The 23,877-nt window shown below is 50.0% G+C and overlaps 1 protein-coding gene across 9 annotated transcripts in view; it reads left to right on the top strand.

Annotated features, from left to right (window-relative positions):
* TANC2 (tetratricopeptide repeat, ankyrin repeat and coiled-coil containing 2) overlaps positions 1 to 21,198 on the top strand; it is a 216,343-nt gene extending 195,145 nt beyond the window's left edge. For 7 of the 9 annotated variants that reach the window (XM_057421972.1, XM_057421968.1, XM_057421966.1 and 4 more), the window contains 9 exons: positions 5,362 to 5,495; positions 5,887 to 6,010; positions 10,610 to 10,785; positions 11,081 to 11,213; positions 11,757 to 11,786; positions 12,678 to 12,769; positions 14,176 to 14,322; positions 16,355 to 16,455; positions 18,032 to 21,198. In XM_057421972.1, the coding sequence (XP_057277955.1) occupies positions 5,362 to 5,495; positions 5,887 to 6,010; positions 10,610 to 10,785; positions 11,081 to 11,213; positions 11,757 to 11,786; positions 12,678 to 12,769; positions 14,176 to 14,322; positions 16,355 to 16,455; positions 18,032 to 19,982 (2,888 nt within the window). In that variant the 3' untranslated portion in view covers positions 19,983 to 21,198. The remainder of the gene's footprint in view (positions 1 to 5,361; positions 5,496 to 5,886; positions 6,011 to 10,609; positions 10,786 to 11,080; positions 11,214 to 11,756; positions 11,787 to 12,677; positions 12,770 to 14,175; positions 14,323 to 16,354; positions 16,456 to 18,031) is intronic. The other 2 variants (XM_057421970.1, XM_057421965.1) reach the window with 1 other exon arrangement.
* Positions 21,199 to 23,877: the final 2,679 nt, after the last annotated feature.

The following is a 23,877-nucleotide window of genomic DNA, read 5'->3' as shown; positions in this document are numbered from 1 at the left end:
TTGGATGAAGGGAGAAGGATCAGTTCCTCCGCTTTGTTTTCAGGTGCCAGGGTGCAGCTTGCACTCAGCTGTTAAATTACCATTCATTTTCCTAAAGCTTGGCATTATTTAGCGCTTGGTAATGACACAAATGTTCTTTTGTTCAATACTGTTATGTTTATATGGATGGGTATAAACCAGACACCCTGCTTTCCTAACTTCAAATGAAAGCAGTCATCCACCCCTTCCACTCCCTAGAGACGAGCCTCACCATCATCTGCATTTCTTGAAATACTCAAATATGGAGTTGTTAGATTTAACTCCAGTGACCTCATAAATATTATCCACAGTCTTTTGTACTCACCTCCCTAATCTCCTTGTATCCCTGGTAATGTTCTTGTCAAGTTAATACACCAAGGTAATGGGTACCCTCTCTGGGTGACAGAGCACTGATTTTCATTCTGACGGCTTTGCTCCCTAATGACATGATCCAGGGGTACAGACTGTGGCTGGCTTGGTCTTAGGTCAGGTTGTTTCTGGGTAGAAGGGGGCAAGGGGAAGTGGGATTATCTTTTGAGCTGGTTTGTACCCTGTACCTTTCAGAATGCAGCCTTATTGGAGCCTGGTAATCATATGAATCCTAGAATGTTTTGGGTTGGAAAGGACTTTAAAGCTCTCCCAGCTCCAACCCCTGCCACAGGCAGGGACACCTTCCACTGGAGCAGCTTGCTCCAAGCCCCTGTGTCCAACCTGGCCTTGAACACTGCCAGGGATGGGGCAGCCACAGCTTCTCTGGGCACCCTGTGCCAGCGCCTCAGCACCCTCCCAGGGAAGAGCTTCTGCCTAAGAGCTCATCTCAGTCTCCCCTCGGGCAGGTTAAAGCCATTCCCCTTGGCCTGTCCCTACAGGCCCTTGTCCAAAGCCCCTCTCCAGCTTCCTTGTCACTCCTTTAGGCACTGGAAGGCCGAATGAATGGAATCTATCAGATAATATTGCCCCTGAGCTTTAAAGGACAAAGATAGAGGTGTGGGTTGTCTGGCGGGTGGCCGAGCTGCTCTGGGCCACTTGCAGGGCATGAAGGAGCCGGGTCCTGCTCCCACAGGACAGAACTGAGTAACAAGGCCATTGTGCCATTATTAGTGGAAATCAGGGCAACACAGACAAATAAGCAATTTAAAAGTACCCCAAGGGTGTCCTGGGAAAAAAAGGAAATGGGATATGGAATTAACCAAATGAAATGGCTGAGCATTGGTAACAGGACAATGGCTTTGCTACCAGTGAGCTGAGAGTTTGGGGTGGTGACCAGACAGCTCATCCACAATGTTCTCTGGTGTTTGGGTCCAGAGAGACTATCTTGTGAATAGGATGGTGACCCAGATGCCTTCAGATTTTGATCAAATGCCCTAAGTTGTCTCCCTGCAAAGTAACCTCATGGGCAGCATCAGACGAACTACAGATGAACTTGAGTGAAGATAGTCCTGGCTTTCTGGATGAACCTGGAAAGCCTGGTATAAAGCCATAGGTCTTTGCTGAGCTGGTGTCCAACTCTTCTCCCTGACAACATCCAGCTCTTCTCTCCCCTCTTTCCATATGTCCTGGGCAGCTCTGTCGTTCCCAGCCTGCCAATTTCCTTGAGGACTCTTCAGCAGAAGCTTTGTCCATGTCATCGTGTCCCCGTTCCCATACCTTTCCCTGAACAATGCCAGAAGCTGGACACAGTATCACAGTATCACAGTATGTTAGAGATTGGAAGGGACCTCGAAAGATCATCTAGTCCAATCCCCCTGCCGGAGCAGGAACACCTAGATAATGTTACACAGGAATGCGTCCAGGCGGGTTTTGAATGTCTCCAGGGAAGGAGACTCCACAACCTCCCTGGGCAGCCTGTTCCAGTGTTCCGTCACCCTCACTGAGAAGAAGTTTCTTCTCAAGTTTAAGTGGAACCTCTTGTGTTCCAGTTTGTACCCATTACCCCTTGTCCTATCATTGTTTGCCACTGATTGACACACAGAGACATCTGAGAGTTTCTCTGTCTGAGAGGGGTTTCTGAGTAACTGGGGTATGTGGGAATGTGGATTTGTGCCTCACAAATCACAAGACTCCCCTTCACATTGTTTTCTTATTATTCTTACTAGTTTCCCCAAAGTAAATAGCAACTTCAGATAAATTTGAAGAGAAATGATGGTTTCCACCTCAAAATAACAATCTGCTCTAAAAATCTGAATCATGCCTTGTCTTTTTTGGATACTTATTGCTCCTGAGTCTAATCTTCTGTAGAGCAGGGCTGACTGCCTGGCTTGGTGATGTCAGCCTGATATCATCTGAACGGCAGTGCCAAGTTACATCATAAGTTCAGGAATTGCTGACAGCACACTATATCCCATTCCAGATAGAGTATTTCCCCCTGGGACAAGGCTAATACCAAAACCTAGCACAAAAGTATCTGAGTCACTTGTAATAACTCCATCAGAGCTGGAGGTACAAAGAACAACTCCATCAGGCTGCTCTTGTCTTGCTGCCAAGCTGTGAAACAGATCCATGTGCTGTATAGGAGCAATTTAATGATTCCTTCTCCAGATAAAGTTGGTTTTCCTTGAAGAAAACAGACCTGCTCTGCACAACAGCAGGGGCAGAATGTGCTGTTGCAGATCCCTGGTGCTGGAGACCGTGGCTTGTTGCTCGCTGATGGATGGACAGGGGCACGTCCACACCTGAAGTTTCTCTCAAGTTCTGTTTGGGCTGTGTTTTGAGATACACAGCAACTGTTCTCTGCTGTTCGTGCCAAGACTTTGTTATTGCACAGTGAGTTGTTCTCCTGGCACTACATCCTTACAGAAAAGACAGCTGCAAAATGAACATTCCTGTTTTCCAGCCCAGGATCCCGGTTGCTGCTCCTTGGCTGGCTTTGGTGGACTCGCCTTGTTCATGCTGGGCCACGGGAGCTCTCTGGCAAGCAGTAAAACTTCAGGCAAAACCATTTCTCCCATTTCTCCCATCGCCTTTCCTTGGCTTTTCCGGTCTCTTCAACACACAGGTTTTGGAGCCCAGGGGCTGTTGGATGGCCATTGGTGGTGTCAGAAACAGGCTGATAGGTCTTCTAAGAGACGACTTGAAATCGGCCATGGTCGATAAGGAGTGCCAAAAGGCTTAAATGAGCAGGTCCTTCTAGAATCTTTTCCTGAAGTAGTTTGTTTGAGCTTTGGGCTTGGACAGTTGGACACCAGCCTCTGGGTAGTGCTGGCCATTGGATGCCAGCATGGGATTGAAGTGACAAGCAGTGGAGTTGGGAGTTCGGGGGTGCCAGAGTTGCTTTGGTTAGAAGGCTGGAGGTGCAGGGTACAGGTACAGTTGGAGGGACCACAGGGGTTATCTAGTCCAGCCTTCCGTTCAAAGCCCAGGCATGAATGAGGTCTGAATGTACCTCAGTGATGTGATCTCCCGGGGTCCTGTTGGACTGAACTCCCTCCTTCCACCCCTCATTGTTTCTCCGTGTCTGAGGATATCTGCACATGGCACAAGACAAGCTTGGAGAGCTTCCTCTCAGCAGCAGGCAGCAAAGCCAGGGCATGAGCATGGAACCTTCCTGAAGCCATAAGGGCTGAAGGCTGAGTGGCACAGAAGCTTTCGAACTTCCCTTGAGTTGGAGGTGCAAAGGAAAGGCTGGAGCTACGTACCCTCACTGGTTCCTTTAACCCTGAGGAGCACAGCAGCAAAAAGACATCAGTCCAGGTCAAGTGGATTGTAAGGCAGAGTGGAGAAGGATATGCCCATGGATCAAACCATCCTGGTCCAGTAGTCTTTTCCATTTCCTGGTGAACACCAAACACTTTGGTGATTTACAGTCATTTCATTGTTGCAAACCTAAGTCATTTTGACGTGAGATACCTCAAATTAACCTGCAACATCTCAAGTGCAGGCAGGTTTAGAAATAGAACCCCAGAGCCCTGCATACCAATCGCTTTGCCGTGCACATTAGACACCATCCTCCTTCTATATTTGTAGCTTACGTTTAAAACCCACATGGATCTGATTATAGATTTTGCAGCATGTTCTACTTGTGGCAGTGAGATGACTTTTCCTTTTAACTCTTGCTATCTCTCAACCCCAAGAGAAGCAAACTCGACCATAATGTGGAACAGAACAGAGAATTAGTTAAATCCCCCAATGTGAACAGTGTTGCAGTTGGAAACCCATCAACACCTCGTAATCAGCCATCCCACAGCACTGTACTTCAGAGGAAAAACAAGCTACGTCAGTTCGAAATAGACTCCCACCTTCTGCTCCAACTCCTACGAGAAGCAGCGGAGCATCGAGGCAGAGGAGCTGTGCTCAAGTGCACAGAAAGTTAGGGAGAGGAGGGGAGGAACTGAAAAGTCTAAAATTAATACCAAAAGTGAGTCAAAAGCAGGTCCTGCACTTGGAACTATTTTCAGATGGAATGTGTCTTTTCTAACCCAACCATACTTGGAGTTAACGGTGCATTTTGTCAGGGGAAGAGCTCTAAAGCTCTACCCACCTGTAAGACTGTGAGCATCTGTAATGCTGGAAATGAGAGATGGATTTGGATTTACACAAGGACCCTTGCAGGTGAATTATGCTGCTCTCTGCTTGTTTGGACAGAGAAAAGCCACAAATCTGCCTAACATCCAGTGGCTGGCAGTGATCTGGCGGTGCCTTCAGCTTCATCCCTCCCTGGCTCTCTTGTAGCTGTGGTGGGCTGAATCAAGGGCAGGTTGCAGAAGAGCTGGTCGAGGCAGCGCATACCTAAAGACCTCTTATTTCTCTGGACATTATGCCCCTACTAAAACACACTCAGTCTTGTAACCTATGGCTTTTCCTGTGGGGAAACCTGCAGGAGACACAGGGGGAGGTGGTGAAGGTTTCATGAGAGAAGGCTCTGCATTGTGGTTCCCGTCCAGTTTCACTGTGTCTTAAAGAACATTTTAAAAGCTGATTGTCCCCTTCAGCCTCTTTCCATAACATTATGAGATCTTTTCTCGGAAGATTTAACCTTTGAAGTAAACTAAAATGACAAGAGCTAGAACTGTACTGATCCAACCCATTTATGTACTGATCCAACCTATTCTATGATTCTGTAAGTGTTCAAGGCCAGCTTGGATGGGGCTTGGAGCAAGCTGCTCTAGCGGAAAGTGTCCCTGCCCGTGGCAGGGGAGTTGGAACTGGAGGAGCTTTAAGGTCTCTTCTAACCCAAAGCAGTCTGATACTCCATGATTTTCTTTGTTCGTTTTGCCTGTTGTGAGATACGTTTGGCGTTTCAGACACCATCCCTTCGGCACCCAGCAGAAGGACATACCTCCAGGTAGGAACCCCCCCTGTGGTGAGCATGGCCCTTTCCCTTCATTGCCTCTCTCTGTCCTGCAGCTCTGACGGCAGCAGCCGGGCGAGGGAAGCTGGATGTGTGCCGGCTCCTCCTGGAGCAGGGAGCTGCTGTGGCACAGCCCAACCGCCGCGGGGTTGTTCCGCTCTTCAGCGCTGTCAGACAGGGCCACTGGCAGGTGAGTGGGTTCCTTACGCTATCGGGGTGGTCTAAAACGTTGGGTCAGGGCATCCCTTCCGTCTTGCTGAAGTATGGGTGGAGAAGACAAGCCCAAACTGGTCTGGAAACTGATGGGAGTGAGAAGAAGTGATATTGATGCTTCAAACACCCTGAGCACCTTGTGTTTAAGTCCTGTGTTATCTCACCATTTGGGAAGCAAATCGGGTGCTCTTGATTTAAGAGGTCATTTTTCCTGTCTTTATGTCTCTGTTGCTTCTCCTATATCCCAGCAGGAATGCCAGAGGGCACCATGCCTTGGTGGGGTGAGTTTTCAAGGCAGGAGGTCTGCTCTTGCTTGGCTCCAGCTTGGTCTCCACATAAAACGTGTGTTCTCCCTTCCTGTGTTGCAGATTGTAGATCTCTTGCTCACGCACGGTGCCGATGTGAACATGGCAGATAAGCAGGGCCGGACACCACTGATGATGGCTGCATCTGAGGGACATCTGGGCACAGTGGAGTTTCTGCTTGCACAAGGTTAGAGCAAGTGCTTGGAAAGGCCTTGGGGACTGGCCCTGGCGAGTCCTACCACACTGTGTTCTGCACAGCTGGAGTTTGTAATGTCGGGGTGGTGGATGGGGCAGTGGGAGATGTTCTCAGCACTGAATCCAACTTATTGGAGAGCAAGACTAGAACAGTCTGAGTGTTAATGTGGTGCATTTTGTTGTCTGTGTTTGGTGCTCACAGCCTCAAAGCCACGCAGTTGAGTTAGGAATAAGATAACATTGGTGCCTTGTGCGTTAAGAGTATGCCCTTGAACCATGATTGGAGCTTTCCCCAATCAGTAAGTGATGTGATTAAACAGGGGAAGTTCAGGTTAGATATAAGAAAGTTCTCTGCTGTGAGGGTGCTGAGGTGCTGGCACAGGGTGCCCAGAGAAGCTGTGGCTGCCCCATCCCTGGCAGTGTTCAAGGCCAGGTTGGACACAGGGGCTTGGAGCAAGCTGCTCTAGTGGAAGGGGTCCCTGCCCATGGCAGGGGTTGGAGCTGGATGGTCCTAAGGTCCTTTCCAACCCAAGCCATTTTATGATTCTATGACTGAAATGTCAGCATCACCATGAAACAGGCAGGCAAGACTCAAGGACAGAGCCAGAGCTTGGGATGTGTTTTAACACGTCTGGTTTTAGTGCTAGTGTTGTTGCCCATGTCCTTGACACCAACAACAGCAGGAGGGGAAGACCCTGCCGCATTCAAAGATTCAATGTATTTACTGAAAATGAGATAGAATTCGTTTGAAGATAGTCTGCTCTCCAGCCTTGCACTCACACAGTCATTTTGTTGAGTACTTTCACTGTAATAACTCTCCTTCAGGAGGAGTCACTCAGCCAACAGGAGCATGTTTCAGTTTTACTCATTTCTGCTGTGCATATTTGAGGTGAGTCAGAGCAGCGCACTGCCTCCAGCCTGTGAACATGATTGTTCAGTATTTCTGTAGCTCCATAGAGGTTCTTTTTTCCCCTTTTTTTTGACAAATAACCAATGGGAGGTTTTTGTTTGTTCAGGTAATTTTCCATTAATTTTTGGCTACCTGGTAGTTGTAAGAGCCTTTCTTCACTGTAAAATTGCCAGGCTTCCAAGAACAAGCTTCTCATTCTCTCTCTGTCCTGAGCCCCAGGCCAGTGGGATCCTTGCTGTCCCCTGCATAGGGGTGTCTGTAACCTGCACAGGGATGTGACAAAGATCACTTTGAGGCAGGAGGTTCTTAGGAACTGATTCAGTTAAATGTTTTCTGATGCTCATAATGCTTCCCTAGTGCTTCAGACACTGAGAACCCAAGAATTCAAAAGAAAACCATGTTTTTTACTTTAAAAGGTCCATTCTTCGAAATAGCTTCATAAAGTCCCCTAAATATGCTATAACACATAGTCCTGAAAAGTTAGCACAAGCCTGGGCAGAGTACAGTGATAGATGATGTATTTTAATTAAAAGGCCTTTGACGATCCCATTCAATGTTTCATTAAAATCAAAGCGTGTGAATCATAAGCCATAAGCATTAATTAGTGTGTTGCAAAGCAAATCTAATTTGGCTGTACTTGATTAACACAGGCAGCGTTTGTAAACACTTTTTATTAACAGAGTTGCAATCATCAATCAATTTGAAATCCAGATTTTGAGAGGTACCTGCTGCTCTCACTGAACACCCAGCAGTAGCGCACGTGTGAACAGGGACTTAAACTTCCCTGGCTGCAGCTCTGCTAAAGCTCTGTGTTACACAGTCATGGAATGGTTTGGGTTGGAAGGGACCTCAAAGCTCACCCAGCTCCAACCCCTGCCACAGGCAGGGACCCCTTCCACTAGAGCAGCTTGCTCCAAGCCCCTGTGTCCAACCTGGCCTTGAACACTGCCAGGGATGGGGCAGCCACAGCTTCTCTGGGCACCCTGTGCCAGCGCCTCAGCACCCTCACAGGGAAGAGCTTGTGCCTAAGAGCTCATCTCAGTCTCCCCTCTGGCAGGTTCAAGCCATTCCCCTTGGCCTGTCCCTACATCCCTTGTCCCAAGCCCCTCTCCAGGTTTCCTGCAGCCCCTTCAGGCACTGGAGCTGCTCTCAGGTCTCCCCTTCAGGAGCCTTCTCTTCCCCAGGCTGCCCCAGCCCAGCTCTCTCAGCCTGGCTCCAGAGCAGAGCTGCTCCAGCCCTTTCACAAAGCTAAATAATTCCCGATGCTCGTTCCATTTGGAGAGAGTTTGATTCTGAATCTCATCTTCCTGCAAGAATCAGTCCCTTGATGTTTTTGCTGCCTTGGCTTATGTGGCACATGTGAATGCTGCTCCTTGCTGGCTGCCTTGTGCCTCTGACACTTTTGCATTTAGCCAGTTCATTTTCTTAGGGAAGCAGCTCAGCCCTTCTCAGAAGCAAGCTTTACCCAGACAAGTGTTTCCCACTGCAGCAGGGATCAGTCCCATGAGGTCACCTTAAGCCTCTTGCCCTCAAAACCATCCATTTGTTTCCTGTCTGACTGCCTTAATGCTAAATAAGTCAGAGATCCCTGAAGGAGCAGAAGATGCCTTCAGGGTCAAGCAGAGGTTCTGCTGGGAGCCACGGCAGCATCTGAAGCTCATGCCCGGGCTGCCTTGGAGGAGTGTTTTGGCATTTCTCTTTGTCCGCTCACTTAGACCATCAGCTTGTATTGCTGCAGTGGTACCCTCGAGTCTGTGCATGTCACAGTGTGTAATGGTGCATCTCTTCCACTGGACTGGGAGAAGAGTGGGAAGGTCGAGTGACGATGTGGCTTTGAAGCCTGCCCTCTTACTGCAGGAGCTGTCTTACCTGCTCCAGGAGAGTCAGAGGGAAAACACAGGAGAAGACTTTGACAGTTTGATGGCAGGAAAATAGCTGGCACAAATAAGGAATGAAATGAGACTTCATCCTGCTTTGCTGAGCAAAAGTTGGCCTTGGGGGGGTGAGGAGCTTTCACAGAGCTTCAGAAGGGTTCCTGGGTGCAGTGTGGGCAATGTGGGAGAAGGCTGGCAAGAATTCAGGTGTTTATGTTACAGAGTCATTGAATGGTTTGAATCCAGCTCCAGCCCCTGCCACGGGCAGGGACCCCTTCCCCTAGAGCAGCTTGCTCCAAGCCCCTGTGTCCAACCTGGCCTTGAACACTGCCAGGGATGGGGCAGCCACAGCTTCTCTGGGCACCCTGTGCCAGTGCCTCAGCACTTTCATAGTGTCATATTGTCATCCCATAGCCTGTACCCTGGGGCCAGTGCCCCTCTGTGCCACACTGCATTGTCTCAGTGTCATTTCCCACCTCCACTGGGAGGCATACAGTGAGCAGGATGCTGCAATGGTGCTGGGAGCTCTGGGTGGAGGTTTCAGAGCATCTCCCAAGCAACTGCTCCTGTGTCGTGCTCCTCCACAACACAGAGCTGTGCAGGAGGGAGAACCTGTCAGCTTGCTGTCAGCAGGGCGATGGGTGCGAACCGGGGGCTATGGCAGCTCCCATGAACAGGAAGGTTCAGGCAATTCACATCACTCCCCCACTTGCTGAGCTTTCTGGAGCCAGGGAAGGTCTCATGCTGGGTGGTTTAGACTTTATCTACAGGATTAAAACACTGCAGCAGCAATTCAGCCCAGCCCCCTGGCAGGAGCATCCTGCAGTTATTCGCAGTCCCTCGGAGGAGCACAGCTTGTATGGATCTCTTCTGCCTGCTTGAGAGCCAGAGCCCTGCCTGTGCCATGGCAACGGGAGCTGTCTTCATGCCACGAAGAGGAGTGTTCACTTCATGCTGCTGTTCAGATCTCAGATGCGTTTCCATATGCTGTATGAAGCAACACTGACCCGTTGGTATGGCAGCGCCCAGTTCTTCATCCAAGAAAATGTCAAGTCCCACTCTCCTTGGCTTGCAGTTGGCAGCAGTTTATCCCACAGCGTTGTATTTATATTGGGTAAAGTTCAGGGAGAAATGCTGCTGGAAATTGTGTCAATTTGGGTAAAGGGGAGGGGAGCGAAAAGGGGAAAATACGTGCTTTTTATAGGAGAACTGAGCTGGATTGACTTGGTTCCCCTTGGTACACCATGACCTGCTGAAACAGCAAAATGGCCTTCATCTCTGATGAAGCCTTCAGCGCGAGCTGGAATGGGGTTTGATAAGAAATAACCAGTGAAAAAGAAAGATTGATGTCTCAGCTGAGGGATGTCAAACCCTCCCTGCTGTTCAGGAGATGTTTGCCAGCAAAGCCGACAGAGCTAGGTGTGAAAAAGTTTGCAGTTGGGTGTGAATAAACTCATTTTCCACAGCTTCTCTCAGTGCATTTGCAGTTGCTGTGGAGGGGAGATCTGCAATAAAGTGATTAATAATGATGTACAGCACTCTCTAAGAATAAGCTGTCATCACTAAGTGGATGGTTTGTTGTATTGTGGTGCTCAACTTCAGAGAGCTCAAGTGAACTAATGCTTGTTCTTCCATAGAATCCCAGGCTGGTTTGGGTTGGAAAGGACTTTAAAGCTCATCCAGCTCCAGCTGCTTGCCACGGGCAGGGTCACCTTCCACTAGAGCAGCTTGCTCCAAGCCCCTGTGTCCAACCTGGCCTTGAACACTGCCAGGGATGGGGCAGCCACAGCTTCTCTTCTTCTTCCAGGTGCTTCTATTTCTCTGATGGACAAGGAGGGTTTGACAGCCCTCAGCTGGGCTTGTCTGAAAGGACATCTCTCCGTGGTGCGGTCCCTGGTGGAGAATGGCGCTGCCACTGACCATGCGGATAAGAACGGACGCACTCCCCTGGACCTGGCAGCGTTCTACGGTGATGCAGAGGTGGTAAGTAACATGTGCAGAGGGCAACAGGCAGTTGGGGTAGAAGCCCTAAAGTGGTACAGTTTAACTCAGTGTAGCAATAAGTGTGTAGAGTCATGGCTCTCCATAGAATCATACTGGTTTGGGTTGGAAGGGACCTTAAAGCACATCCAGTTTCCAACCCCTGCCACATGCAGGGACACCTTCCACTAGAGCAGCTTGCTCCAAGCCCCATCCAACCATGGCTGATATACCCTCAGGCCCTCCAGGGGTGGTTTCAGCCCAAGCAGTGAACTGACCATAGGACTTCTTGTTGCAGGTTCAGTTTCTGGTGGACCATGGGGCCATGATTGAGCACGTTGACTACAGCGGGATGCGCCCCCTCGACAGGGCAGTGGGGTGCCGCAACACCTCGGTCGTCGTCACTCTCCTGAAGAAAGGAGCAAAGATAGGTAGGGACAAGGGGACAATCTGGTGCCTCCCAGCAGTGGGGCTGGCTTCCTAGAACATACAGCACCGAGGCAGCTTCAGCCCAACTGCTGCTTTGGACTCGGAAAGCAGCTGGCAAGTGGTGGCTGCCTTATTCTCTTGGTTAAAACGGGGGAGATATATATATATATATGTATTATGCTGTCGTATTACCTAGCAAAGTTAATCAATAAACCACTGTTTCTTTGGCAAGGTCCTTCCTCTGGTAATGCTTTTTCTATCTTTACTAGTCTGAGTCAGCAAACGTACTCTGTCCATGCATTGCTGTGAGCTGCTGCGGTCACTCGCTCTGTGTATGCTTCCAGATTCAGTGGTACCTGCACTGCGCCACACAGCCGCTCACGTTACGTTTTCCTGTGAAAGGGGATGTTGCTGGTGCATTGGCTTCTTTGCTGCCTGCCTCTCACAGCTGCTTTTTGTTTCCTTTCTTTTTCTTTTTTTTCACCTTCATACATTTTTTTTCTCCCCTCTCTCCTACAACTTTTTGTTTTCTCCTTTCTTTGAAGGTTGTCAGACGTTACCGAGTCGCCCACGAGGTATATCTCATTGCTGTCAGCATCAGCTTCGATCTGATAGCTTTGTCAGCCTTGCTTTCTCCTGTTTGATTTAGCCTGCATGCATCCCCAACACCTCTAATCTTTTAATTTACTTCACCTTCAAATAATTTTTTTAATGACTGTTGCAGAGAATAACTTGAACTCAAAAACTAACTTCCTTCCCCAAAAACGTACTGAATCTACTTATAGAATATCATTGACTTATTCTTCACCCACACTAATGAGTTATCGCCAGATTTTTGTCACCCTTTCCCTCCCAGTATTAGTCCTTGAGATAACAACTGGCTCTGCACAGGCAGAGCCAGCGTGGCCCCAGCCCAAGCGACAGCTCCGGCACCGGCAGCACTTAGACATGACCTTCCCTGTGTCGTATTTCCCACCTTAATGGGTTTTCTACTCTAGTTATTTCCCATCTTGTGAAGCTGGAAATCACAGCCCACTTAAACACCTATCGCCAGCCCAGCTGCAGATTTCCTGCTGCACTTCCATGATTCTCATTTAGAAATGCTTTGATGTAACCACTCTGATCGTGCCTTTTGAAAATGTTTTGTTTCCCCAACTCCGCCCCGGCTGGTTCCACAATCAGCACTGCCCTCTTGTGGAAATGGCTCCCAGCATTCCTAGACCATTGTGGGAGTGGTGATTGGGATTAGCCTTAATGACTGCAAAGGAAAACCATTGTAATGTGGATGTGACGTTTAAGTGTGAGAGGAATTGTCAGCTCAATCATTTGGAGCACTCAGCCCTTTGACCATGCCAAGTTGTTCTCTCCAGCAGAAATTCCCACCCCAGGATATTTTTTCCACCCAGCTTCCTACCACCCTTGCATTGTATGAGTTTTTTACCCATCATGCATCCTGTACACTACAGGTCCAGCAACATGGGCGATGGCAACCTCCAAACCAGACATCATGATCATCCTCTTGAGCAAGCTGATGGAAGAGGGAGACATGTTTTATAAGGTGAGAGGAGTGTTTTGGGGAAGAACTGAACAAATCAGCCAATGGGAGGTTTTGACTGAGCAGTGCTGCTGCCTTAACCCATGGCAAGTAAAAGCTACTGCTCACAGCATCCCTCGTGTTGCAAACTGGTTTTGGTTAGCAGGGTTGGGGGGGGGGCAGTGTTTGATTGCCCAAATCTGTAACAAAGCTGAAGCAAAGCCAGAGTCTCTGCATTCTGGACTTGAGCCAGTGCTTCATTTCCTCTTTGAAAGCACTAGAACCCAAGTGTTTGTTCAGTGGTGTTGCCATCGCATCAGGTCTGACGGTGTTGTCATTACCTAGCAAGCTCACTGCTGTGGAACCACCCAACACCATAGTGGATCCCAGAAGAAGTCGGGGATCCACTTTTTGCCTCGCACACTGATAGTCAGGATGCAGATGGCTTTGTTGTGTCCTTCAGCACATGGGAGGTATTCCACCAGTGCACTGGAGTGGCGTCTTTTTTGCTGTTTATTTTAAGCTGATCTTTAAAACCTGGAGCTTTGCACACACACAAAATGTGCAAGTACAACAATGAGTCACTGTTAGGCTCTAAGGGCGAAGCAGAAAATATGCAAAGCTGGCATTGTAACTGGAGTTATCTGCCAGAGATACGTGATACAGCTGAGAAACCTGAGTCTACAGGGTTTTAAAGCTTACTATTCGTAGCTGCACAATGTATGTCTGGGTCACCATGAGTTGCACGTGTCCCAGATCCCATTTTGCCCTCTTTTTTTCACCCTGGCTGCCAAGGCTGCTCCTCCCCAGGGCATCCCAAAAATAGGTGCCCAAAATAGCAAAGATGAGTCACCCTTTGAAGGTGACTGTGGCGGCCCAATAAATATAAAAGGAACCCTGTTGACAGGCTTAGGTGTAGACACCTGATTTTTAGACCTCTAAAGGTCAAGGAGATGAATTTCAACCCATTTCTTCACTTCAGAGCCACATCACTGCCATAACATTTTATCTTTGCTATTGCAGGGGCTTTGCTGAGCCCCAGGAACTCCACCCAGAGTCCCAGACTTCATATTCTTTACCCTTCCTGGTGCTTATTAAGCTTTGGGTGCAGGGTGTTCTCCAGAAATGGATTACTGATCCCCCAGCTCAAAAGACAATCCAGAAACCAGATGGGGTTGTATCAAGTTAACACAATCTCTGCTGTGTTTCCCACTGTAGCATGACAAGTCTGTACCAAGTGGGAGAACTCAACTTGCACAAGGCATCTGCATTTCCACATCAGATGTTCCCTTGTTCTGGCTTTCCTCTCTAGAAAAGAGCTAAATAGTGAAGTCACGTTACTGTGACATTCATGGGCCCGGCGAGTGAGTTCTCTGCAGGGAAGTCAACTCAACCCAAGGATGTGTTTTGACATGTTCTCCTTCTATTAGAAAGGTAAAGTGAAAGAGGCTGCCCAGCGCTACCAGTATGCCCTGAAAAAATTCCCAAGGGAAGGCTTTGGAGAAGACCTGAAAACCTTCCGTGAGCTGAAGGTCTCGCTCCTGCTCAACCTGTCCCGATGTCGAAGGAAAATGAACGTAAGTCTCCTCCCTCTTTGTGGCCTGAAGCACAAGGTGCCAGTTTTCTTGGACAGGGGAGGTTCAGGTTGGACCTAAGGAAGAAGCTCTTTACTGTGAGGGTGCTGAGGCACTGGCACAGTGTGCCCAGAGGAGTGGTAAATGTGCCATCCCTGGCAGGCTGGGCAGAGCCTTGGGCAACCTGGTCTAGTGTGAGGTGTGGCAGGGGGCTGGAACTGGATGATCTTAAAAGTCCTTTCCAACCCAAACCATTCTGTGATTCTGCCTGCGCACAGAGACTTGACCGTCCTGCAGTCGCGCTTTGACCACAGAGGTCTTCCCTCTGTGTTAACCTGGTCGTCCTCCACAGAGCACTGACACGCTCTCATTCAAGAGAAGCGATGGTTTAATACCTATTTCTGGTAATTAAAAATTCATTGCTGTGTTTATAGCTTTTTGAATTTTTTATTGCTGCCTTTTGATGATGCTGTGCACGGGGGGGAGGCATTTTCCAGCTTTCTAGGCCAGGAGGAGCCAGGAAATGTGCTCCTCTGAACGCTGATCTCAAATGAAGGAGCATATGCTTAGGGGGCTGGTGCTTCCCCAGGGCGCTGACTCATCCAGGAGCACCCACACACACTCCTTCTGCTCCCAGAACTGCCACAGCACTGTCACTCTCCCCATTCCCATCCAGCAGCATCTAGCGACCAGCTCCTGCAATGTGGCTGTTCCTCCAGCAGACAAGTGCTACCTCCTCCTTGCTCTGCATGCAGGGGCTTTCACTTCTATAGAAGCTTAAAGTCTCCAGAGACTCAAAAAGTGTTCTGCGAGCCAATAGAGATTACACTGGAGGGGACGGGGTTTGTGACACCTTCATTTCTTTAAACTGTGAGGGAGAAAAGAGGAAAAGCAATGGATGTGAAATCTTAATGCTGGTGAACAAACAGCACAGTTCGTAGCACAAGTGTGAACCTTCTCTTCAAACAAGCCAGCTGTGCTGTAAGGACAGGATCTTTGGTTGGGAATCCAGGTTTTGTGATGGAAAACTTCAGAGGGTTGTGATAGCTCCTGCAGTTTTTGCACCTATAGATGAGAACATAAAGGTACATACCTCTGACTGCATTCACAGTCTGTTAGGCAATATCTCTTCAGTAACTGCTACTGAAGGTGCAGACAGAAGTATGAGCTTCCCCAGGCAGAGTCCAGGTAGCAAGAGTTTAGTTCCTGAGTTTCTGAACAGATCAGGAGTGTTCTTTGGTCCTTTCTCCCAGAACTGCTCAGGTCATAGCCCAAGTCAGCAATCCAGAGCAGTGGTTGTGGAACGCACACCCCTCTGCTGGGAAGAGGTCTCCTTCACAAGTGCTGAGCTTAGTGGTACCTGAAACATGTGGGGCAAGGCAAGGGGCACCCAGAGCTGTCTCCATCCGTGCCAGCACTCTCTGCCTCCCCACCCCACTCTAGTCTCCAAAGTGGAGTGTAGGAGAGATATAAGGAACAGTGGAATAGGTGGCACTGGTAGGAGACCTTTGCCAGGCAAATCCTGTTTATAGCAACTGAGATGCTGTAGTCCTGTCCTTCATGTGCAGTTTTATTCAGCCCCTTCGAGGCAGGTCAAGTATGCTGCGGAGTGGGAAGCAGAGGGCATGGGAAAGGTTTCCTATTGCCTTCAGCTATGGAAAAAAGTCCTTCATGAGATTACATTCCAGCCTCTGCGAGACCAGATGTTTCCTCAAGACTGTAGGGTGTTGGAGAGGGATTGCATGCACTTGCTGGGGACACAATCAGTCAGAACAGAGCCAGTGGCGCACTGGCCTCTGTGGGTGCTGACAGCATCCGGCATTACGAAAGGGCTTTGGACATGCCATTGTAGTTCTTCGGGTGTAAATGATGTGGGATCCATGTGAAACCTTCCAGTTTTCCATCAGGTCTTCCACGGTACATGTGAAAGAAAATCAAAACATGTCTGTATGAAGTTTGTTTTCTTCCCAAACTGTATATATCTTTGTTTCTGTATCTGTTCAGTCACTTACCTGCACACTTATTGTAATGACAGGATTTTGGAATGGCGGAGGAATTTGCTACTAAAGCACTGGAGTTGAAACCGAAATCTTACGAAGCTTACTATGCAAGAGCAAGGGCCAAACGCAGCAGCAGGTGAGGAGAGAGACAAGTGCAAGGGGCTGGTCCCGTTTGGCAGTTCCTGGAGGCAGCTGAATGCAGATGTTTGGAGAGGTGTCTCTTAGTAGAACGCTGAACATCTCAATGCGCTGGAAGCCTTTGCGCCAAGGTTGGGTGTTAAAACTACACTTTAGTTCAAGCGCAACTTGGACTCGAAGCAAAATGTGACTCATGGCAACCCTGCGGCCTGTGTTACGTCATCGCAGTGATCTCTTCTGCCCTTAAAACCTGTGAATCTCTCTGTCCTACAGCACTTTCTGCAAGGCAGAAGTTGCTGCTCTGCACTGGCTACACCAGCCAGGAGCTGTCAGCCACAGCAACCAGCTTCTAGAGAGCTGCAGCACTGGGATCTCTGTGTCTCAGATGGAACCCAGAAGATTCCCTCCCTGAAGGCTAAAAGATGCGAGATTAGATTCATTTCAAACCCCGTCAATGCCATTCCTAAATGAACATTGATTTAGGGTCTCGAGTTCTGGGCTCAAGGGCACTGTCACTGCACACATCTTGGGTTTAAGCCTTGCACACTGCCCTAATGCCTTTCCTTTCATGGTTTCCTCTCCATTGTTTCCAAAACACTTGTAAGGAAGCATGAGAATCGAGTTCCTTTCCAGATGATATCAGCCTCCCCCACATATAAGCATCCTTTTCTCCCCAGGTCCCTCCACCACCTTGGCTTTTCTTCTGCATTTCCCAGTGGAGGTCTGCACAGTCCGGGGAGCAGGATGCTTTTCCTCCCTCCACCTGTGTTTCAAGAGCTTGTGCAGAACCGTAGGCTGGTGTTGGGAGGCACTGGGGAGTTTTTCCCCTGGGATCGTTCTCCCAGCTGCCAGTCCTGTTCAAAGGGAGGGTTTTGCTAAAGCCAACCGTGTCCCTGTAAATGACAACCCCCTTTCCTTAACCCCACCTCCTTTTTACTCCTTACATGCTGGCCTTTCCCTTGCATAGGCTTCCCTGGGCAATCACGGGCTCCCATTCCTTGATTCCATTCCTTGACTCAGATGAAGTTAGCCAAATCCATTGCAACATTGGAGAGCCAGGCCTTGCCTAAAGCACTGACCCTGGGAGCCCCTGAGCGCCGGAGCCAGCCCTGACTCTGTGTGGTCTTGGCATCAGGCAGAAGTTCCATTTTCACTGGCGTAAGCAGTTGCAGCTCCATCAAAGCTGCTTTTGTTTACAGGAGTGGTGAGCTTGGCTCTTGGTTCTCTCGGTGTTGGTTTCCCCTTTGCTGTAACAGGAGCAAAGCTCATGGTGGTGCTGTGGGAAGTAATGAGCCTGTAACACACACTGTAATGCAGAAGGAGTTTTTGCAGTCTGGGTTGTGGACTCAGGACTCTGTTCCCTTCCTCTTCTCCAGAGTGGCTGGCAGTGTTTTTTCAGTTTGGTTAAACTAAATCCAAGGAGGCTCTTAAGGCAGAGTTAGAGACACGCAGCACACGGTAGCAATCACAGACAGTAACAGGGGTGAGCCTCTTAACCCTCCGGAGCCTCCGAGAAGGGCTCCATTCAAATCCAGCGTAATTTCAGTTCTCCTTTCTGTCCCTTTGTCAAGCAGGCAGTTTTCAGCAGCCCTGGAGGACCTGAACGAGGCCATCAAGCTGTGTCCCAACAACCGGGAGATCCAGCGGCTGCTGATGCGGGTGGAGGAGGAGTGCAGGCAGGTCCAGCAGCAGCAGCAGCAGCCGCCGCCGCTCCCGGTGGAGCCTGAGCCTGAAGCCCAGCACGAAGAGCTCTATTCTGTGCAGGACATCTTTGAGGAGGAGTACCTGGAGCAGGATGTAGAAAACGTTTCCATTGGCTTGCAGACAGAGTCCAGGCCAAACCAAGGGCTGCCCATCATCCAGAGCCCACCCCCATCCCCGGCTCACAGGGACTCAGCCTATATTTCTGGCTCACCCCTTGGCTCTCATCAGGTCTTTGATTTCAGGTCCAATAGTTCTGTGGGTTCACCAACCAGGCAAGGGTACCAGTCCACATCTCCTGCTCTGTCTCCTACGCACCAAAACTCACATTACAGACCCAGTCCTCCACACACGTCCCCTGCTCACCAGGGCTCCTCTTACCGCTTCAGCCCACCGCCTGTTGGAAGCCAAGGGAAGGAATATCAAAGCCCGCCACCTTCTCCTCTTCGCAGAGGTCCTCAGTATCGCGCCAGCCCCCCGGCAGAGAGCATGAGCGTTTACAGGTCACAGTCTGGTTCCCCTGTTCGTTATCAGCAAGAACCCAGCGGGGTCAACCAGCTCCCTGGTAGACCAAAGTCTCCGTTGTCCAAGATGACGCAGAGGTCCTTCCAGATGCCCCAGCTCCCTGTGGCCGTGCCGCAGCAGGGGCTGAGGCTGCAGCCAGCCAAGGCACAGATTGTGAGGAGCAACCAGCCCAGCTCAGCTGTCCATTCCAGTACTGTAATCCCAACCGGTGCTTACAGCCAGGTTGCCCACTCGATGGCCAGCAAGTACCAGTCATCGTCAGGGGAAATGGGGGTTAGCCAGAGCAGGCTGGTCTACCAGGGCTCCATCGGGGGCATCGTTGGTGACAGCAGACCAGTGCAGCACGTTCAGGCGAGCCTCAGCGCAGGAGCCATCTGTCAGCACGGAGGACTGGCCAAAGAAGACCTTCCACAGAGACCATCCTCAGCATACAGGGGGGGGATGAGGTATAGCCAGACGCCGCAGATAGGGCGAAGCCAGTCCGCTTCCTACTATCCAGTGTGTCACTCAAAGCTTGACTTGGAACGTTCTCCCCTCCCCGCCAGCCAGCTGGGCTCTCCGGATGTGTCTCATCTCATAAGAAGACCCATCACCGTTAACCCCAGTGAAATCAAGCCTCACCCACCGACTCCAAGGCCCCTGCTTCACTCTCAGAGCGTTGGCCTCCGCTTCTCTCCCTCCAGCAATAGCATCTCCTCCACGTCCAACCTGACTCCCAACTTCCGCCCTTCCGCTTCGATTCAGCAAATGGAGATTCCTCTCAAGCCAGCTTACGACAGGTCTTGCGATGAACTCTCACCGGTCTCTCCCACTCAGGGGGGTTATCCCAGTGAGCCAGCCCGTTCCCGGACCACGCCGTTCATGGGAATCATAGATAAAACCGCTCGGACTCAGCAGTACCCCCATCTCCATCAGCAGAGCCGGACCTGGGCTGTGTCATCAGTGGACACTGTCATTAGTCCTACGTCTCCTGGCAATCTCCCCCAGCCGGAATCATTTAGCCCGCCTTCTTCAATCAGCAACATTGCCTTTTATAACAAAACCAACAATGCACAGAATGGCCATTTGCTAGAGGACGACTATTACAGCCCCCATGGGATGCTGGCCAATGGGTCCCGGGGAGACCTCCTGGAGAGAGTCACCCAAGCCTCCTCGTATCCCGACGTCAAGGTGGCAAGGACGCTGCCTGTGGCGCAGGCCTACCAGGACAACCTGTACAGGCAGCTCTCCAGGGACTCCAGGCAAGGGCAGACATCCCCAATCAAACCAAAGAGACCATTTGTGGAGTCTAATGTGTGAAAGACGCTTGTTGGAGTAAGACCCTCATGTTTTCAGCACACACACTTCCAAGCTTGATTTCCATGCATATTATTATTATTATATTATTCTGATGATTATGATTTCTCTTTGGTAGCTACATGACCAAGTTTCTCCGGTACTTTGTGTGGTGGTCAGACAGCCATGCACATGCTCCAGCCCTTTCGTTCCCCAGCTGACCGTGAAGCCAACAGCAGCCGAGCCAGTATGGTTTGCCCAATTCCAGCTAAGTTTCCAGCCGGGATACCTTAGTGCGTGGGGCGGGGTGGCCCCGACTCTCCCCTCCGCAGCGGGAGGTAACCAAGAGACAATCGCGTTCAATTTAAGTTGGTTTCTTTTGTCTTGATGAGCTCTTAACTCAGTTGTGATGGGCATTCCTAGCGGGAGCAGAGCAGGGATCACAGGAGCCTTTCCCAAGGCTGCATCCTTGGGAATGTCAGCCAGGTCATTTGACTCTTTGCCCCTCAAAGAGCAAATTACCCACAGCGAGCAAGGGCACGATGTGTTTTGACACCGAGTAGCTATGCACAATCACCATCCTGCTTCATCTGGTGTAGAGCATTTCAATCCGAATTGGATTCAGTGGATTCCTGCACTATTTAATCCAGCAGCAGCCAGAAGGGGTGGGATCGCGCTGTGCTCTGCTGCTTTGCAAACTGCCTGCTGGGTGCCTCCGCACTGATTTGCTCTGGGGCATTTTAAAGGCACTGGTTGATTAGAGTTAGCCCTTTGTATGCCTTGGAATCAGCAAGGGACTTGGCCAGAAACCTCTTGCATGTGAGCTGGGATGGCAACACTTAACTCGGTGAGCGGACGACTGCACCTCACACACAGCACCATGTTTCCACTGGGACAGTTTGATGTTGGGGGTTTCATTTGGTGGGTTTTGCAAGGAAGAACAAAAAATCTCGCTTAGAAAATGGGATTTGAGTAGGAAAATTGCAAATTTTAATGCTTTATTATGTATTGCTTTGATGATGAGGCTGCATGACGTGGCACGATGGTTCCCGGGACAGGAAGGCTCCTTCTGCAAACCCACCTGGGCAGCATCTCCTGAGAGCCGGTGCCGTAGCAAGGGATGCACTCCAAGATCCATTCCCAAAACCTTGGAAAGCAGTTGCCATGTTCCATACATGTACATGGTGGAGACCACATTCTCCTTTTTAAGGAGCTGGAGTTAAAAGAGAGCTATTTATAATTTATTTATGTGATCCGTTTGTTTAGGTTGGTTTTCCTATTTTTTTTTTGAGTCCAATGCAAATCCCATTGGATGGTGGGAAAAGAGGGAGCGGTTCCAGGATCTGTTTTCATGGGATTTTCCATAATCTGTCAATTTTTCTCTGACTTTTTTTTTTGAGGGGGGGAACTCTTTACAGACTCATTGGCTGCTGGTGGGTTTGAAATCTGCCTTTTCAGTCGCAGAGAGGGAAGGGTGGGATGAAGGAGGGGGAGAGCGATAACTGTAGCTTGTTTTAAAGCAAATAGTGCCTGTTGCCTGATGCTGAACCTCCCTCGTATCAGCTCTTGAGAGTGATGTCAGTGCTGAGCAGGAGTTGGAGTGTTTCCAAAGGGCTATGCGAATAGATTGCAAGACTTCTCGAGCCAAACCATGGGGTCCAGCCTGGAGTAAATGAGCAGATCCCCAGCGCCACATCCGTGCAGCTCCATCCATTTACATCAGCTCAGGACTTGGTCTGAAACTCTTCAAGCTGGCTTCAGTGGGGTTATTTCGGTGTCTTTCTGTGTGTGGATCAGCACATCTCACTGCTGTCCTGTGCCTGGGATGCGCACGCCTTGGGGTGGCAGAGGCTTGTGTCTCACAGACATGTTTCCTCTATAGGCTTTGGTGATTTTGGGGCTCTTTGGGGCTCTTTGGTGTTTGTCCTGTGGATTTGGATTGAGGTCACTGTGTTCTTTCTCGAGGTGCATCCTAGTGCTGACTGTTTGCTTCCTTGCAGGGCTCTGTAGAGCAGGGAGGTAAGACTGGGAGACCCCTTGGTAGGGCAGGCTCCCCGTGGCTGTGGGGACATGCAGCTCCTTGCACTGTTCCCCTCCTTGCAAAGGGGGTGTGATGGGCTTTTTTGTTCCCTTCCTCTCTGTTTTGAAGCAACATGTTCTGCTTCGTAAGGAATAACCCATTTCTTCTCTGCACACAGTGCACCTATAGCTAGGACGTGCCTATCCGTGGGTCTGGAGTAGTCGCTTTGCTCAATGCCTCCCATCCTCCAGCTTTCTGAGCCACTGAGTAGCTTCCTCCTTTAGTTGCTTCTTTGAAAGGGAAAGGTAACCAAATTCAGCCCCACCCCTGTTCACATCCAGGCGAGGTTCTCTCCACTGGGATGCAAACAGATGATGCGGGAGCAGTGATGGAGCCTATGCCTTGCTTTCCCTATTCATTGCCTCGTGCTCCCATTACTGTCCTGGAGCATCCCCTCACAGCACTTCTGTGTGTAGCTTTTGGGTTGATGAAGATGTTCTAAGGGAAAAAGACAACAGCTCACACTTGTAACACAACCACCAAGCTGCAGGAAGGCTTCAGTGCTGCAGTGTGCAGGTTTGTTCACAATAGCACGTGCTCACATTTCTCACAGGATTCTTGCACTAATGGTTTTCCATCTGTTCTCTCTGTAAATGGGTGCACTTTACTGTTTGTTACTATGAGAAATACTGGCTATTTAAGCGTGAGTAGTGTCTTCATTAGAGAAATAGCAAAGCAGCTCTTGTCTCTTCGTGTATTTTTCACAAAGGAGGAAAAAAAGCAAAGAAACGAAGCAATGAATCTGACCATTTATAGCACAAGAACTGACTCTTGTATATAAGCATCAACAGGTTGAGTAAGTTTTACCTACAAAATGATTTGCAGTGGCTTTAAAGCACTTCCCCAGCAATCCTGTTAGGGAGGGTTGAGGCAGGGTGGCTGCTGTGGTACCCAGGTGAATAAGGAGCACACCCCTCCCTGGAAAAGCCATTCCCTGTGTCCTCAAAGTCAGGCTTTGGATTTGGCAGGGAGGAAAAGCAGAGGTGGTGCTGTGCTGTGCTGTTGTGCGTGGTCCTGTTGTGCAGCGCGCTGTTGTCCACGTGGCTCAGTGGAGCTCACTGATGTCCCTTCCCCTTCTCATCTCGGCTGTCGGTCTGACAGGCAGGCTGTGCTGGGGAGCACGTGCAGAGTTTCAGACACGGTGCTGCCTTCTCCATCCATGCTGTGTATTGAATTACTCTTGGAGTAATCCAGATGTGGGGTGATGCTGCCAGCAGCGCCTCTGTCCCCTCCCTGGCTGCAGTGGCACCGCTGGCAAGCCCCTGTCTGAGATTGAGGAGGATTCTTGGGTGCACCAAGGAAACCAGGTTCTTGATGACATGGAAACCTCCAGGTTTGGTTCCTGGGGCGCGTTGGGTGGCGATGCTGAAGCCGACCCATGTACTTAGGTGCCCTTCCCACCGGGTGTCTCTCGTCCCCTGCCCACGGCTGGAATCTTCTCTCCCAGCTTGGGGTGTCCATGTCTGCCGTGTCCCTCGGTGGGGATTCACCGGCTCTTGGTCTCCCAGGCTGGGAGGATGCTGGGACCAGCATTGGAGGGCTCTCGAAGTGGTTGTCAGTGCTTTGTAAAGGGAGGGTTTTACCAAGACACATCCCTCAGGATCGGCCTCTGGAGGCGAAGGCACCGCACAGCCTGAGCCGCCTGCTCCGCATCACTGCTGGGAAGGGCACAGGCTGTGCCAGCCAAGGTGCTGTCTGTCCATCCATCCATCCCTCCGTCCATCCGGTGCCCGCAGGTGGGTCCATCCGAGCACTGGACCTTTGGGGGTGTTTTCCTTTAACCTGGCTGTAAAGGAAAACCTCTTGGTGAGTGTGAGCACCGCGTGTGCGGGTGACGGA

Source organism: Pezoporus wallicus, unplaced genomic scaffold, assembly GCF_028554395.1.
Source record: "Pezoporus wallicus isolate ANWC-B61680 ecotype Strahan unplaced genomic scaffold, APGP_CSIRO_Pwel_v1 contig_8488, whole genome shotgun sequence".
Classification (NCBI taxonomy): domain Eukaryota; kingdom Metazoa; phylum Chordata; class Aves; order Psittaciformes; family Psittacidae; genus Pezoporus; species Pezoporus wallicus.
The sequence above is the reverse complement of the archived record's forward strand: the minus strand, read 5'-3'. Positions and strand labels throughout refer to the sequence as shown.